The following is a 16436-nucleotide window of genomic DNA, read 5'->3' as shown; positions in this document are numbered from 1 at the left end:
ACAGAACCACCCAGTGGGGAGAGGGTGCCTGGGCCCGAAGAGCAGACCCACACCCACTGCCACTGTTGAGGGAGGAGCTCCCAGGACTCGCCTCTAATTCAGTCTGGGAAACAAAGGCCAGGCTTGGCCTGAAGGCGTGCGGTTCCTGCTCCGAGTCTGTTAACGAGTGCGCTCGGACTCTGATTCCTTACTCCCGCGTACTGTGAATTCAGTTAAAAAATACTCGGGAACAAACATGGTAAACCTTCCCTTAAAGAACTTTATTTCTCTATTTTTATATGGATCATTTATTAAATTAGGAGGCTAAAAAGTAAAAATATATTTTACAATCAAAGAAAAATCTGGACAATGGACCCCAGTAAAATAATCAGAAGCACATGTTCTGAGACCCCACCCGCTGACACCCTGCAGGGCAGCGCCGTGGAGAGCATCTGCAGAGTAGAGAGGAGCAGGGAGCCTCCGGCGACCTGTCTTCTGTCTCCGGAGCCCTGCCCGAGGCTCCGAGATGGCACAGTCAGGCTGTCCTTAGTGACCGCTGCCACAGAGCTGGCAACTGGCATCTTCGAACCCAGGAGCAGGAGTGGCAGAGGCCTGGCAAGGCCCGGGCCCTCAGACACCAGGGGCCTAAGCCCAGCTCCCAAACCCGCTGCAGCCTGCCCTTGTGAGCTGGCGAGCAAGCCGGTCCTTCTGAGTGCGACGACCTCATCCACAGCTGACAGGCAGGGCGGGGGCGGGTGGGGGCGTGAACCAGCTAATTCTGGGCCCGCTGAGGGGCTCAGCAAGCTGCTTCTACAGGAAGCCTCCAAGCAGAACATAAAGCATAAAGTGTGGGAAAGAAGAATCTTATTAAAGGACTCACAAAATGTGATTTATCTATTAAAAAAATAAAGCGTTCGTGAAAAGGAAAACTGAGAGATGGCAGCAAGCGTGGTCATCGGCAAAGGGTTGCTCTCCCTCTGGCGAGGCGGCCCCCACCGTGCGGCTCCCTCCGGCCCCGACACGGGCTGCTCAGGAGCTGGCAGCAGGGGCCACGTCCTCTCCAGGAGACACCCACAGAGCCACACGTGCATGGTGTGGCAGTCTCACTGCACCCCAGCGATGCGAAGGCAGAAACCGGGGCTGGTGGCCACACCTGGGCGCCTGGACGCCGAAGCCCCCAGCACAGCGAGGCCTCCAAGTGTGGCCTGTGGTCCGTCCCGGGTAAGAGTTATTAGTATCACAGAACATTATCTAGAACGTTCCAGTCCCGCCTGACACCTTCATTCCCAATGGAGAAGACGTAAGACCAGGCCATCTGACACGGAATCCCAGGGCCCTCTGAGAGGTCGGTGTCTGCTGAGCAAACACCATGTCTTTCTTCTTCACACGATCAAAGGCCTTTAGGACCCACGGCTGAAGAAGGTGCCTGTTGCCGCCATGTCCCTCCCCCACGGCCACCACACACTTCAAGTTTACAAAAATAAATATTTATCAACAGTATATTTGACAAAAACCACCCCCAGTCGGTGGCGGAAAGCAGTATTTTCTAGCTGACACTGAAACTTAACCTATTTTTTCGAGGGAGAAAAAGACTAAAATGTAAGCACTAACTTCCTCCTTCTGCATCTTCCACAGAAGACCCACTTGTGGGCCTTCTCTTTCTGTTCGTATCAGTGGGTTTCCGTCCGAAGGCTGGGGGCAGACTGAACCACAAACAGCAGACATGCGGGTGCGCACACAAGCGTCTCGATGGCATGCGGATTACGTAAAGTGCATCACTTGTGAGAAGTTTCTCAAACTCCTGACTTTCATAACCAGGTGTCACCTAAAATCTGTCCTGCAAACCAAGATGCTACACGCGGTGCCCAGGCAGGCAGAGGTGAGGCGAGCCTCCCGCCTCAGAAAGCTTTCACACGGCCACGTTCGCCAGGCTTCCCGAGCCCACGCTGAGCCTAGGTCCCGGGCACAGCAGCTGCCCAAGCTGTCGTCAGCGGTCGGCTGGCAGTGCCGCAACACCCTCTCAGAATCATGCACGTGCCGCCTCTATCACCTCCCACCCCAGCCTTGCAAGGCCTGTTGAGAAGAGAAGCCCCCTGGGAGGACACCACGGAGCTGGCGTGAGCAGCAGGACAGACGGACGGCAGCCTTCCGCGGGTGAAGGACCCGGCTTCAGATGCCCGCTGGCTGGCAATCAGGCAGAGCCCGGCCAACCGTGCCAGGCTCCCCTCCTCATGCCAGCTGTGGGTTCATCCTGCCTTCAGGCTGGAGTCTGTCACAAGGCTGGCTGGACAGTGGCCAGGTGAGCCAGGCCAGAGGCCGGCCCCACGCCATCCACAGGAAGCGGCTCAGCTCACCAGACCCAAGCCCTGGGCAGGGGCCAGGCTCACAGCAAAGCGCGTTAGGGCAAGGACGTGAGTTTTCGGCTGGGAAGTTCTAAAAAAACCCACAAATCAGTGTGAGGGATTGTGCGTGCCTTAATCAACAGCTCTATTCCAATTACGTCACATCACAAAATGCCATGAATGGAATCAGAAGGCGCTCCACCACCTCCAACACCCTGGCAGAAGCAGCTGCTCTCTACAGCAAGAACATTTTCCAGAACAGCATGAGAAGGGGAGACGCACGTCCTGGGGACAGGAGAATGCGCCGAGACCTCCCAGCACAAGAGGCGAAGGGAGCCCCCGCCCCGTCCTGGGCCGCCAGGAACCGAAAACCCCCATGCACCCAGAGCAGGCGTGGGCGGGGCAGCCCAGACGTCCACGGGAGGGGCGACAGGGGCCGTGTCACGGGGATCTTGTTGGGACAGCATTCCTTGGGGAGCGCCCGGTCGGCGTGTCCGAAGAGCTGGGGTGACACGGCAGCGAGGGTGGAGGCTCTATGGCTCCTCCCCCATCTGCAGCAGGGAGTTGATGGCGGCGTCCTTGTTCCCTCGCTGGGCTTCCAGCACCGAGCGGATCACCTCCTGGTCCATGTTGGGGAACATGTCCTGGATGGCTTTCAGGTCCTCCTCGCTACAGCGGGGCTGGGCGTTCACGGCGGCCGGGGGCAGGGCCACGGGCACCATGCCGGGGCTGCAGACGGCGGGCATCCCTGGAACCAAAGATCAAGTTTGGTAAAAACATCGGAAGGTTCCAGAAGTGCCACACTAGCTCCTGCTGAAAGAAGAAAACAACGCATCCCACCGGCCTTCCTCAGGGAGGGGCCACCTCGGGTCTCAGCAAACACCAGTCCCGAAAGACACCCTGGAAATACAAACCCTCAAACAGCAACGCCAGGCACAGCCACGGGGAGGCGGGGCAGGGGTCCCCAGGCACAGCCACGGGGAAGGCGGGGCAGGGGTCTCTGAGACGCATCCTTCACTAACTCATGTTCCTTCCACACAAAAATCAAAGTTTGATCTTTGAAATCTCACCCGAGCCTGTTTTCTAACTAGCAGGCTGGGGGGTGGTGGTTTGATCCCTTCAGAACTCGTGGATTTGCACTGCACACGCTTGTCTTCACTGACCAGAGGGCACACAGCATTCTCTTCATCTGGGGAACAGACTACACGAAATGTCACGCCCGCTGATCCAAACACTGCAGGGTCTGAGCCTCCTCCTTTATCAGGCATTCTACAAGATGCTTTTGCAGCTTGGCCAGTGTGTCACTGAACTGTGTGCCGGTGGAGCAATCACCACAGGCACTGAAGACCTCAGCAAAGCTGCAGCCGATGCCCAGAATGACAACCACACACACATACAAACTACACCAAAAAATGCTCACAAAACTCACGCAAGTCAGGCAGCAGGTGTGGTGCACCGGGGACCCTCAGTGTACTGGGGCCACCGTCCAGGGTTCCTGGCATCACCACCCCACAGCTACGCAGGCCCCTCGCCCCGTGTCTCATGCGGGTGGACACACTGAGATGCGATCTATCAAGCAGGAGCTGCACAGTGGTTCAGCCACTGCAGCACACACACCCCAAAGGCATGGTGTGGCCGGACTTAAAGCTCGCCTCCCAGCCTGGTGGCCACTCCCTAAAACCACAAGCAGCCCTGAGCACAGGCAGCGTGTGCAGGGCTCAGCAACCAGCGAGGCACAGAGCTCCTCCTGCAGCAGCGGCTGGAGCAGGGCAAGGGTTCACCGCGCACCCGTTTGTTCACCTTTAAAAGAACGATCTCCCAACTAGGCTCACTGGAGCACTAGAGCCCCAATCTGAGGATAGGACTTTTGTTCCTTTCTACACTCGGAGGACCCTAAAGGCAACAGAAGCCATTTCAACTCTGGCCTGAACCAACACCGGCAACAAGGACCTGCAGTGGTGGAAACGGAGCGGACGGGGCTGGCCGCTGAGCCTCCAGCACCAGCTATAAAGACCAGGGCTCCTCAGAAAGGAAGGCCGCCGCTTCCCAGCTCCTTCCAGGCCAGGCCGACTCTTCCTCCACACCCACCCCTGCCTCCTCCGCTTCCCGGCTCTCTCTGGGCCAGGCCCACCTTTCCTCCACACCCACCCCTGCCTCCTCCGCTTCCCGGCTCTCTCTGGGCCAGGCCCACCTTTCCTCCACACCCACGCCTGCCTCTTGTCCTGGCCAGCGGACACCTCACCTCACTGGGAAAGCATCATCCCCACGCTGATCAGCCTTTCAGCAATGAGGGAAAATGAACCGAACCACGGCCAGGTGGGGACGTGGCCACCCTCACCACCCTTTCTTCTTCCTCAAACAGGACAAAGGCTCGGCCGCTACCTGTCCTGGAGGGACCCCCGGGACCCCCGTGACTTTCCGGGCGCCCCAGCCGGCAGGGGGGCAGGAGCTCAGCCATCACCTGTCCCTGCCCACACGGCTCCCCACAGCATGGCAACAGGAGGAATGGAGCTCGGCACTGCCACTCTCTCCAGCCTTTTTCAGTCTGACGGAGAAGGGACAGGAGGGGAGATCGCTGCAAAATCGACAATGGTGACTGCGATGCTGTGATGTCATGGCCTGGGGCGCCTGAGAAACCCGCTCTGCTGACAACGAGGGGATGTGGCACCGAATGGCCCTCAAGTGAGTCCCAACAGCACGGCCCCAACACACTCGGGACCAGGCACCCCAGGGGAAGAGGTGAGTGCTTCCATGGTGTGGGCCGAGGGGCAGTGGCCCGGCTCACTCCCCTCCTCCCTGCAGGGCAGAGGCCATGTGCCTGGCCTGAGCCTGACCCATCCTGGTTACCAAGTGTGATATGTCCATCAAGCCCTCCGGGAACGGAGAGTGCACCGTGTCAGGGCTGCCTGGGGACTTCAGGAGGACAGACCAGGAGCTCTGGGGCCTGGCGGAGACCAAATTCCCCGAAACGTGGGCAGAGAGGACGCCACGGGAGCCGGGGGGCAGCCCAGACCCCACCTGTAGCAGCCCTGGGAGGAGTGGTGGGCGGCTTCGCTGTGTCCCTGCTGTCCACCATGCTCAGCGTTCTGCACCCACGCGGACGGACGTGCAGCACAGGACGGGCCCCACCTCACATTCTTCATGCCGCGTGAATCTGCTGTCACACCTCGGCAAAATCAAATACTCTACTGACAAACACAACGGTACCCAGGAAAACCAAAACCTGTCCCTTTTCCATTCACGAAAAACTGCTCCGAGAACACCCTGACCTCAGACCACGCAGCATGATGAGCCCCGGCCGCTGGTGGGCAGGGGGGTATTGGCCCTGCTCAGGCTGAAGGCATGTGGCTCTGGGCCCCAGACGTCTCGCACGACAGTGGAAAGACATCCAAAGAGCAGGTGGGGACGACCATGCAGCTCAGAGACTGTTCCGGAACTCCCAAGGCTTGTTGCTCTTCTCCCTCCACAGAGCGTATCACAAAGAAGAAAACCTGCGTGATTCCTTGTTTCACAGCGACCAAGTTAGCGGGTTAATAAACACAACAGCAGAGAGCTCCACGTGACAGTCTGGGAAACTTAAGCATCCAATTCTCATTCTGAATGGAACCATTTTGTATTTTAAACGACATGTGCTGCTCAGCTGCAAACTCCGTGATTGTTGGAATTCCATCTGCGAGGGGAAGCATGCCTGGGCTGTCGGGTGAGCCCTTGGCTGGCCCTCTCTGGAACTCACGGGCGCTGTGAACGCTGGCTGTTCCCATGCATGGTGCCACGCGTGCACGTTCTCTATGGACCTCCCTCTTGTCCGTCCTGCCAGCAGGTGTCCACCTGCGCGTTCAGCTTTGCTTTCATACTTTATGGACAGGCATCTACGTCACAGTCTGGTCAGCTCCACAGAAACCAGTGGGGGTTGTGCCCACAGAGACGCAGGCCAGGATGACAGGAGGGACTGCGCTGCTGAGGACGTAGGACAGTAGCTGTCCCCTCACCCAGAGAAAAGCACTCCAGGCCTGTGTGAAATGGAGGCGCACAAGGGAATAGACAGAAACAGCATCAACTGGCAGCTGCAGCCCTGGTGAACAGAGAATGAGCCGATGTACGCTCTGGTGCTGCCTGTCCAAGGCCGGGCTGGGGAGGCGCTGGACACCCCACTTTCCACGCCGACTCTCCTCCCACCACCAGGCAGAAGGAGGTGGAAAGCAACACGGAGGAGGGAGAGCAAGGAGGGCCCCAGAGGACAGCGTGGCCGGCGCCACCATCCGCCTCTGGGCCTGTCTCATGGGGACCCTCAGGGCAGACCCCTGGCAGTGGCTGCAGCCCGAGTGCCCCTCCTTCCCAGGGACAGCTGGAGGAACAGTGCAGGCAGGGCTGAGGCCCAGTGGCGACTGCACTGGTTTCTCACGTGCGGAGAACGCACAGGAAATTGAGCAGTTGGCTGCCGTCACCGACCTGGCGGTCTCTGTCCACTCTGCAGCTCCGTGGAAGAGAGTGCGCTTCATGAGGCCACGCGGTTTCCAGATGCTTCACGCCTAGATGTTTCCTTAAAATTGAGGCTAAAAACCCCACTATAATCACACGATGCCTGCTGCTATTTGAAATCTATAAAATATCTAATCTGGTAATCAAAATAATACTTTGTTTAAAAAAATCAAAACTTAAAACTGTTCTCTTCAGGCCATGATCATGGCATAAAAGCTTTAATGATCAAGCTGTGCTTTGTGTCCCAGCCTCCCTGCCTCACTGTTGTGGTCACACTTTCTTTTTGTGAAGGAGACGGTCTGACCTCAGCGCACCCGGCTTCTGAGTTGCTTTGTGGGGGACTCTGGTTTTTCCCTGAGGAAAATGGATGGTCCTCGCGAGGGCTCGGCCAGCGTTCAGCCCTCAGTCTCCATAGAGGTGGCAGCCAGGCTCAGACAACACGGGAGGCTCTCAGGGCCTGAGCCCACCCAATGTGCACAGTGAGCCCCCGAGACCTGCACCCTGCGCGGGCATCTCTGGGCAGCGCCCAGCAGGCAGCAGCTGAACAAAGGAGCGGCGGAAGGGGCTGGTGAGAAGCCGGGCTCTCCCCTCCTGGCCCGCTCCCACAGCCCCGCCTCAGCAGAGGGCTTCGCCAGGCTGCTGTGCACGCACACAGGCCCGAAGCCACGCAGCCAGGCAGAGCAGGCGGCACAGCCTTCCGCACTACGTGAGTCATAAACAGTTGAAGCTGTGGGCGACACACGTGCTCTGGCCAAGATGCACTTTGAGATTCCACTTCTGAGAAGAAAACCCTGGTGTGAATCCGCCGTGCTCGCCCAGTCGGCCCGAGACGCCCTGAGCACGCGGCCGCCAGCCTCTCTGAGGTCTCCGCAGACTTCGCCCTCCAGCTGGCAGCGGCTGCTGGGAGGACGGACTGTGATCACAGATACTCAGAAATTAGGGTACTCAGAGGAAGATCAGGGCATCAGCTTCCAGTGAAGAAGGGCGCCTTGTTCACACTCTACAGTGCTGTTAGGACAGTTAAAAAATACTTCAAAGGCTCCTAAAAGCAATGCTCTCCTAATGGGAACCAGGGCTCCTGGGAGAAACAGCTAACGCCAGGGCTCAGGCCGGAAATGCAGAGAGCCAGGGGCTTCCTGCAGTGCCAGGAAGCAGGAAGAGGCCCCGAGAAGGATCGGAGGAGGCCAAAGAACAAAGACCCTGCCTGAGGGGGCTCCCTCTGGCCAAGTCTGGGATAATTTGAGTGAAAAAATAAACAACATTCGTAAGGGATTCTGATCCACGGAATAAAATAGGAAACTGCAAACCCTTTTTCTGAAGGGTCGGATAAACTGAAGAAGTTTATCTGAAGAAGTCGGATAAACTCGGGCTGACAAGGGTGGGATCTCCCCGTGGTCCTGCGGTGCCTCCCACACGGACACATTTTAGCTCCCGGCGGGATCTCCCCGTGGTCCTGGGGTGCCTCCCACACGGACACTTCTTAGCTCCCGGGAAGCAGCCAGGCAGAGCCCTGTGAGGGGTGAGCAAGTCACACCACTAGCCCTGCGCTGGATGGAATCTGTACTGAGTAAAATGCGAGGGCCCTGCCAGCAGCCCCAGGGAGACTCAGCCCTACCCTGCAAGGCCACATCAGCAGCCCCACCAGGTCCCTGACCAGAGCACACCCCAGGAGCAAGATGGGGACCCCTCCAGGCCAAGGGAGGCAAGGCCACGGAGGGCCAGCGACCCCGGGTTGGATGCTGTGGCCCCCCAGGACACTCAGACGGGGTCCAAGCAGGGGACAGTGTCACCTTCATCTGGACGGCTGTCCTGTGCCAGGAACACCCCTGCTTCATGGGAAACGCACGCCTGGGGGTGGGGGGTGGGGCTGGGGGCTCCGGTGGGGCGGCAGGTGGACGAGTCCTCACAGGCTCTGGCAGATGTCCCTGCATCTCCTTGGTAACTTTCCTACGAAGTGTGCGGCTGTTTCAAAATTTACAATGTCTATCAAAAGAAAATTTCAAAGTCTGTTTATAAAGAAATCTAGCCTTTCCTAAAACAAGCATTTTAGGGAAAACTTGAAAGGCATCTACAAAGAGAATTAAGGATAGGAACCAGAAAGAGGTATGTCAATCAATGTTCTCTGTCATCTGAATGCTCTTCCAGCCAGACACACCCCGGCGCTGTATCCAGTCGATGGAACTGCACCCCCCAAAAAGACAGGCCGAGTCCTAACTCTAGCCTGCACAGGGGGTCTTAAGACTCAGTCTCTGCAGATGTGAGCAGGTGAGGATGATGGCATGCTGGGGCGGGTGGGCCCTCAATCCACGGACTGGGGTCCTCATGGGAGGAGGAGGAGGCAGCCACAGAGCACCCGGCCCAGAAGCTAGAGGAGACGGGGAGGATCCTCCCCACAGCCTTGGCGAGTGAGCGGCCCTGCCTGCCAGGGCTTGGACTTCCAGCCTCAGGAAGCTGGAGGGCCTGGGTCTCTGTTCTTTCAGGATGCCCATCTGTCTCCAACTCAGGACAACCAAACAGAACTTCACTAGCGCCACGAACTGCACGCCACAGAAGGCACTTCCACCCCACAACGGCGGCTCTGGGCTGTCCCAATTACAAACCAGAACCCCCAGGAGCCACTCCAGGGGCACCCAGGGCACAACAGGGCCCCCAGGGCAGCAGAGCTCCCCTGGCCAGGCTCCAGGCTCAGGAACACCTGCGGGGCTCCCGTGCTCGCCCGTTTCTCTGCCACAGTGCTGGCTCTTCCGCTTACCCAGATGCCCGCCCTCCTCTAACCCTGAATGCCTAACGGCTGCTTCTGCGTTTCTGGCTCACCTCCGGTCACTTCCTATGAAGCATCCTTTCCTCAGTGATGGGGTGCAGGTACTGCCTCTGCTGGGCTGGTGGTTTTCTTTCTTTTTTCTTTTTTTTTTTTGAGATGGAGTTTCGCTTGTCGCCCAGCCTGGAGTGCAGTGGCGCAATCTTGGCTCACTGCAACCTCCACCTCCCGGGTTCACGCCATTTTCCTGCCTCAGCCTCCCAAGTAGCTGGGACTACAGGCGCCCACCACCACGCCCGGCTAGTTTGTTTGTATTTTTAGTGGAGATGGGGTTTCACCGTGTTGGTCAGGATAGTCTCGATCTCCCGACCTCATGATCCTCCTGCCTCAGCCTCCCAAAGTGCTGGGATTACAGGCGTGAGCCACCGCGCCCGGCCCCAGGCTGGTGGTTTTCTAAGACACTGGACACCACAGAGGCCCTGCTCAGACACGGGCTCTGCTCTTTCCTCTGGAGAAAGGCAGCCCTGGCACCTGCGCAGGCGGCTTTACGTGGAAACAGAGTCTGCAATGTGAGCAAGTGAGGGCAAGCCCATGCTGTTCTCATAAGCAGTTTCGTCAGAGAATGTCCTGAACACCAGTGGACAGACCAGAGTCTCCCAGCGCCATCCCGTCCTTCCCACCATCAGGCTGGGTTTCAGGCCACATCAGGTGGGTCTAGGGCAAGGTCCTGACTCCCAAGGTGGCCTTTCTGCATCTGTGCGGGATGCTGGCAGGACTGGGGTGCTGACCAGGCCTCTCCACTCCAGCTGGGCTGGACACCAGCACCAGCCTGACAGCACTCTCGCCTGCCAGCAGCTCTGTCCCACCCCAGCCCCAAAGCAGCCCGAGCACAAGCAGCCGGGGACTCACGCAGGCCCCGAGACCCTCCCCCAACACCACCACGCATCCCCAGCACCCTGCCCACAACTTGGCCACTTCCACGGCCTGGTCCCCCAGTGCAGAGGGACCCGCGCTCTGCCAGACACCAGCTCCCCGGAATGAGAGGCCACCTTGGGAGGAGAACCAGGGAGGCCACAGGCTCCCCCCGAGCACCTCCTCTCAGGGGCTGCTGTCCCCCCGCCTGCTGAGGACGCTGGGCCCGTCCATGGTGGGGGCCGGCCTTGCACCAGCTGCTACGACAGCGACAGCTGGACCAAAAATGCAACAGCGTGAAAAGCGACATTCCTGCTTGGTGTTGCTGCAGCCACCGGCTGCTCACTCTTAACAGTGACACACGACAACGGCCGCGACAGCGCAGTGCAGAGCACGCGTCGCCCGACAGGGGTGTGAGGTTCTCCTGCAGAGAGCGGGGCACGGTGAGGTTTCAGTCACATTTCCACACCTCTGAAAATTTCAACTCATCTCATTTCTGCCAACAACTAGAAAAAAAACCAATTCTATTCTCTAGATATGCAAACAAAATTCAGACGTAATCCTTGGCTCCCTAGCCTAGAAGGATCTGCGTGCAGTCGGCACGTCTGCAGGATTCTAGAACGGATGACGTCCTCCCACCGGCGCTCTAAGCCCTGTTCCCTCCTCCTGCGCCCGCCCTAGGCCCTGGGGTTTCTACCAGGGTAGAGGCACCCAGGGAGGAGGGGGCACACGCACCTGTGATGGGCACGTAGCCGACGCCCTGCTGGTACACTGTCGGCATCAGGACCACAGGCTGGGGTGGCATCACCATGGCAGCTGGCAGCAGCTGGAACACAGCGGAGATGGTCCCGGGGTCAGGAAGGAACATCTCCCCATCAGAACCTCAGGAATCGCCCTCCCCATGCTAGCCCCGAACCCAGCTGTGAGCCCTGAGTGCACAGGGGACGCCGGGGCCCACTCCCACCCCCGCACCACCTCCTCACGTCCAGGAGGTGACATGGCTCAGGCTTACAGATCCCCCGCTAACTGGGATGTGACGGAGAGACAATGGGGTCAGGAGGGACATCCCAGTGTAGGTGTCAAGTGGGCCTGGGGGGAACCACACTGCACAGCTGTGGTGTCTGAGTTTAAAACTGTCAACTTGAGATAAGTCACTGCACTGCTGTCGTCTCTGAGTTGAAAACTGTCACCTGCAGGTAGTCACTGGGGCGTCATGACGGTTCTGCGTATGAAAGCGTCGGTTAAAGCTGCGTCCTGAGACATTTACACGTGGTCACTCACGGCTGGGACTTGCTTTAAAATATCCCAGCGTTAACAAAAAGGGAGTGGGAGGAGCCAAGATCGCCCAGAAGAGCGGCTCCCTGCTGCGCCCTCTCCGCTGTCACGTGGGCCTTGCATTTCCCACAGCACCATTTTTCAGTAACAACCTAAAAATTCCCTGAGTGATGATACAGAGCAGATGGCAGGAGTTCTGTTCCAGGAGCCTCTAACTGGCCCTCCTGACGCCCCCAGGAGCTGCAGGTGTCCTGAGGATATAGACAGCTGGGAGCCAGGGCAGCTGACGTGCTGGCCCCACGGCCAGGCCTCGACTTCCTGACCCCGAGCGCGGCAGCCCCCAGGCTTCCCCCACATCTCCAGAGATGCCCTTCCACACCCTGGCCAGTGCCTGCCCTGTGGGGAGGAGCCTGGTGTCCCGCAGGGCCCAGGGCTGTATCTCAGACCCTGGAGGGCTGCTCCGCTGGACCCTAAGGGCAGAGCTTGAAAGGGCTGTGAGGGACCTCCGAGGACACAGGGGCCTGCAGTGGAGACCACCACAAAGGGTGGGCCCATCTTAGGAACACAAACAACCCTGATGCTGTTTCCCCAGACAGAATCGATGGGCAGGAGCAGTGGGCGGGGCAGCTCCTCTCTGCCACCAAACCACCCAGGGCCCCTGCCCTCTGTCCTCAGAACGCTGAGCCCTGCTGTTTGACGGACTCAGTGCCTCCAGGAAAGAGACCAGGGTGTCTGCGGGGTGGCACAGCCCCGACGTGTCCCAACATACCCTGACCCGCCCCACCCCAAGGCCCCTGACGCGTCCCGCCCCTCCCCGCTGCCCCTGATACCAGGCCGGCAGCTCACCGCGTAGGACATGACGAGGTTGATCATGCCCTCCTTGTCGTCCCCCTGCCTCCCGCTCAGGCTGTACCACTTGTCCTCCACCTTGCCTTGCCTCAGGGACTCGGGGATGGTGATGTGGGTCCACGCGATGCGGTCGTCCATGGAGAAGGCTCTCTGGGGGAGAAGAGGGAGATGCCCCAGGCATCAGGGAAGGGGCCGCCCTCTCCCCGCGGTCGCACCATCATGGGCCCGTCTCGAGTTCCCATCTCATCGGTGGAACAGGGCTCCCACCTGCACCCACACCCCATCAATGAGACCCCTCAGGCAGCACGGGCTTCACGGTCGTTTATCAACGATCCTTCCCTCTCTCCACCAGGATGGGCCAGGGCCAGGGCTAGGTCTGGGGCTGGGGAAAGTGAGGGTCCTGGGCTGCTGTCCTCCTCCAGTTCCAATTCAGGGACACTGGTTGCTCCTCCCCAGCCCTCAGGGCCCCATCCTTGCTCCACCAGCTGCCACCTCCCAAGCCCCAGAGCAGCCGGGGCACAGGCTGGAGAGGACATGGGGTCTGCCTCCCACAGCTGCCTCTGTACTTCCCATGCACTCTCCACTCTTCTGAGGGCCAGGGAGGGGAAAGCGGGTCGGGATGGGGAGAGAAAAGCCAGGAGGAAAAGGCAGGGCCCAGGCAGGGAGGACTGGCCATTTGCTGGCCTGGCTGCCCCACACTGCTCCCTAGCCCCCACCCGTGCTCTAGCCTCCCAATGGCACAGGTGTGAGGTGCCGGGACCACGCGGAGCAGCAGCCTCGCCACATCCCCCTCTGACCTTCTGACTCTGCCTCAGAAGCGCTGCAGGTGCAGCCATGGACAGGACTCAGGACCCTCAAGGGTCACAGCCACTCGCACCATCAAGAACAGCCTTCCCACCCGGCAGGCGGCCGGACTCACTGGAAATCCCACCTGCTGGTGAGCGGCCAGACCCGGTGCACCCGCCCAGTGGAGGGGACACGTGCACGCTCTGTTCCTGGGTCATGCTTGTCACTGGGGATGTTTCCAAACGTAAGGGTGTTCAAGGAGCTAGAAACAATCTCTCTTTTTCACATTCCTTGGGGAGAGTAGGACCCTGTTATGCACCCAATGAAACACCAGGTGGGGACCCACACCTCGAAGCCAGCCAGGAACGTGGTTGTGTCGGCAGGTGTGTTCCCACGGCAGCCACGCTCAGCCACGTGCGGCCTCCCATAATAGCTGGCATGTCCCTCTCACCTCATCGAAGATTTCGAGATAGAACGAGTCCACGCCTGGGGGCACCGTGCAGTGGATGACCTTATTCCAGCGGGGATTCTTGGCGCCATTGTGTGCCGTGGGCGTCTCATACACCGCATAGCCCAGGCGCAGTCGGCAGTAGGGGTCCATGCGGGTCATGCCGTAATTCTTGGCCAACTTTGCCTGGAATGAAGCCAATGTCAGGAAAAGGAGGTGCCAACCATCGGGAGAGGGCGGGTTCCCTAGGCCATCTGCCTCCCTGAACCCTTCCATGAGGCCTTTTGCTAACATATAGACTACAGATACTCAAGAGTCGCCAGAACACGACTGTGACCTGCTTCCCAGGAGGCCAGGAGCAAGAACACTGAGCCACAGAGGAATCGTGCAGTTCTGAGACAAAGTACGTGGCTCATCCTTGACAGCAGAAACCTACAACACTCACAGACACAGCTGAGGCCGCCACTCAGCCGCCACGAAGGGTGCGCTCTCTAACCACCTCAGAAGCAGCTGAGGAGGGAAAGAGGAGGTGGTCCCGGCACAGAGCTGAGAGCCAGAGCACGACAGGGAGCATGAACCCGCCCCGGAGCACGATGACCCGGGAGACAGGGAGCGTGAACCCGCCCCGGGGGCGCAGTGACCAGGAGAGGTGCATCCCTGCTCCAGGCGGGAGCGCGGACACCTGCTGTGCATGATTCAGACACCACGTGGCTGCTTTCCTCCCCGTCATGAAGGCAGCAGCCCTGCCTGTGCTATCGGAGCAGGTGGCATTTTGGGGACAGGAACTTGTCTGTCTTGTGTCTCCCAATCACAAGGAGCCACATCACATGTAGACCATGAGATTCGACTTCAGGCCAGGCACTCAGCTGGGCTGGGACATTTGAGGTCCGCGGGGTGGGAGTGAACGTGTGTTACAGGGAATGAATATTCAGAATAAGACAAAAGACTGTGGCACGCAAGACAGAAGACTGTGGCACGTAAGATGATTGCTCAGCAAACAAACTCAACGTGGATGGCAGGTTCAAATATAAAACCTAAAACTGTAAAACTTTTACAAGAAAAAATCAGGAGAAAAGCCGTCGTGAGCTGGGTTGGGTTCAGCCCTGCAGCTCCGGCTGCCTCCCTGGAACGCGGACGGCCTCCCCGCACTGCCGCCACCCGCTCTCCTGCAGCCAACCTGGCTCACCCCCAGGAGCTGGTGACAGAGACCCCAGGAGCCATCCCGGCCCTCCCAGCCACACAGAGCCCACCAGTTCCTCCTTCCCAGTATAACAGAGTCCAGACACTGCCCCCGACCCCTCTGAGGGCACGGCCTCCCCGTCCTCTCTGCCCTCTCTCTGAAGGCACGACCACCCCATCTGCACCGCCCCCCGCCCCCCCTGAGGGCACAGCCACCCCCTTCTCCCCCCCCCCCGCCCCCCCCTGAGGGCACAGCCACCCAGTTCTCGGTGACCCCCTCTGAAGGCACCACCACCCTGTCCTCACCGCCCCCTCTGAGGGCACCGCCACCCCGTCCTCGGTGAATCCTCTCTGAGGATACCGCTGCCCTGTCCTCACCGCCTCCCTCTGAGGGCACAGCTGTCCCATCGTCGCCACCCCCCGTCGCACAGCTGAACTCTCCCCTCCTGTGCCCACATCTCTGGACTGCCGGGTCCTCTGTTTTCTATTCTCATCCACATACAAGTTCCCTCCTTTCACTTCTAACCAAAACTGTGGCCGGCCGTTTTATGTCAAAACCGCCCCATTCTTGGGTCCTTAATTTTAGCGTGTTTCTTGGGTGGCCGGAGCGTGCTCTGGAATACTACGGAGGAAGAGTTTTCTGGAAGCTCCTGGGTGACTAGCAGCTTCCAATTCCCTTCTGCTGCACACCCACAGATCTGCCAGATCAGCTCTTACACTTGAAACTCCGCCCCTCTAAACTCCTTAGAAATTGCCCTATTTTCTGGAAGGTATGTAGCAGGAAAGTCTGAGGCCAGCGTGATGTTCCCAAGCTTTCAGGTAACTGTGCTGTTTCTGCCTAGTTGCTAAGACTTTTTATTATTATTAACTTTAAAGGCTTTGAGCAAAGCCAGCTTTCTGGGCGGCACGTGGGACTCCCGCTGCCAGCGTCCCTGTGCCCGTCACCGACACCTGCTCACACTGGGTCCTGCCTGCTTCTGTCACAATCAGCCTTGTCCTGTCATTCCCGTCTCCTCCCACCGCCCTCTGCACTGTGGCTAGAAAACTCTAGGAGGAGCGTCCTGTGACATCAACTGCTCTACTGAAGTGACCTCCTTGATGTTTACGGAAGCATCTGCCCATTCACTATGACCCCACACAACCACACGCTGTTGTGATGCGGCAGACGCTGCGGGCACTGCGGGCACTACGGACACTGCGGGGACACGCAGGCACCGCTGCCTCCCCGACAACGGGCAAGAGACGCGCGGCAGACACACGGCATGGCAGACAGCGCTACCACTGCAGGCACGACCGGCTCGGAGGACCAATGTGTGGGCTGCAGGATCTGGAGGAAGAGCTGCAGGAAGCGAACGGCCAGGGAACAGGAAGGTCAGGAGTGACCGGGGGAGGCAAAACGTGGGCCCCGGCTTGAGAAGCCTGGGCAGGA

General features: G+C 59.1%; 1 protein-coding gene across 4 annotated transcripts in view; it reads right to left on the bottom strand.

Annotated features, from left to right (window-relative positions):
- Nucleotides 1-239: 239 nt before the first annotated feature.
- TOLLIP (toll interacting protein) overlaps nucleotides 240-16436 on the bottom strand; it is a 30397-nt gene continuing 14200 nt past the window's right edge. For 2 of the 4 annotated variants that reach the window (XM_025355867.1, XM_025355868.1), the window contains 4 exons: nucleotides 13832-14014; nucleotides 12592-12744; nucleotides 11206-11296; nucleotides 240-3069 (listed from right to left, as the gene is read on the bottom strand). In XM_025355867.1, coding sequence (XP_025211652.1) covers nucleotides 2855-3069; nucleotides 11206-11296; nucleotides 12592-12744; nucleotides 13832-14014 — 642 coding nt within the window. In that variant the 3' untranslated portion in view covers nucleotides 240-2854. The remainder of the gene's footprint in view (nucleotides 3070-11205; nucleotides 11297-12591; nucleotides 12745-13831; nucleotides 14015-16436) is intronic. The other 2 variants (XM_025355869.1, XM_025355870.1) reach the window with 2 other exon arrangements.

This window comes from Theropithecus gelada, chromosome 14 (genome assembly GCF_003255815.1).
Source record: "Theropithecus gelada isolate Dixy chromosome 14, Tgel_1.0, whole genome shotgun sequence".
In the NCBI taxonomy this organism is placed as follows: domain Eukaryota; kingdom Metazoa; phylum Chordata; class Mammalia; order Primates; family Cercopithecidae; genus Theropithecus; species Theropithecus gelada.
The sequence above is the reverse complement of the archived record's forward strand: the minus strand, read 5'-3'. Positions and strand labels throughout refer to the sequence as shown.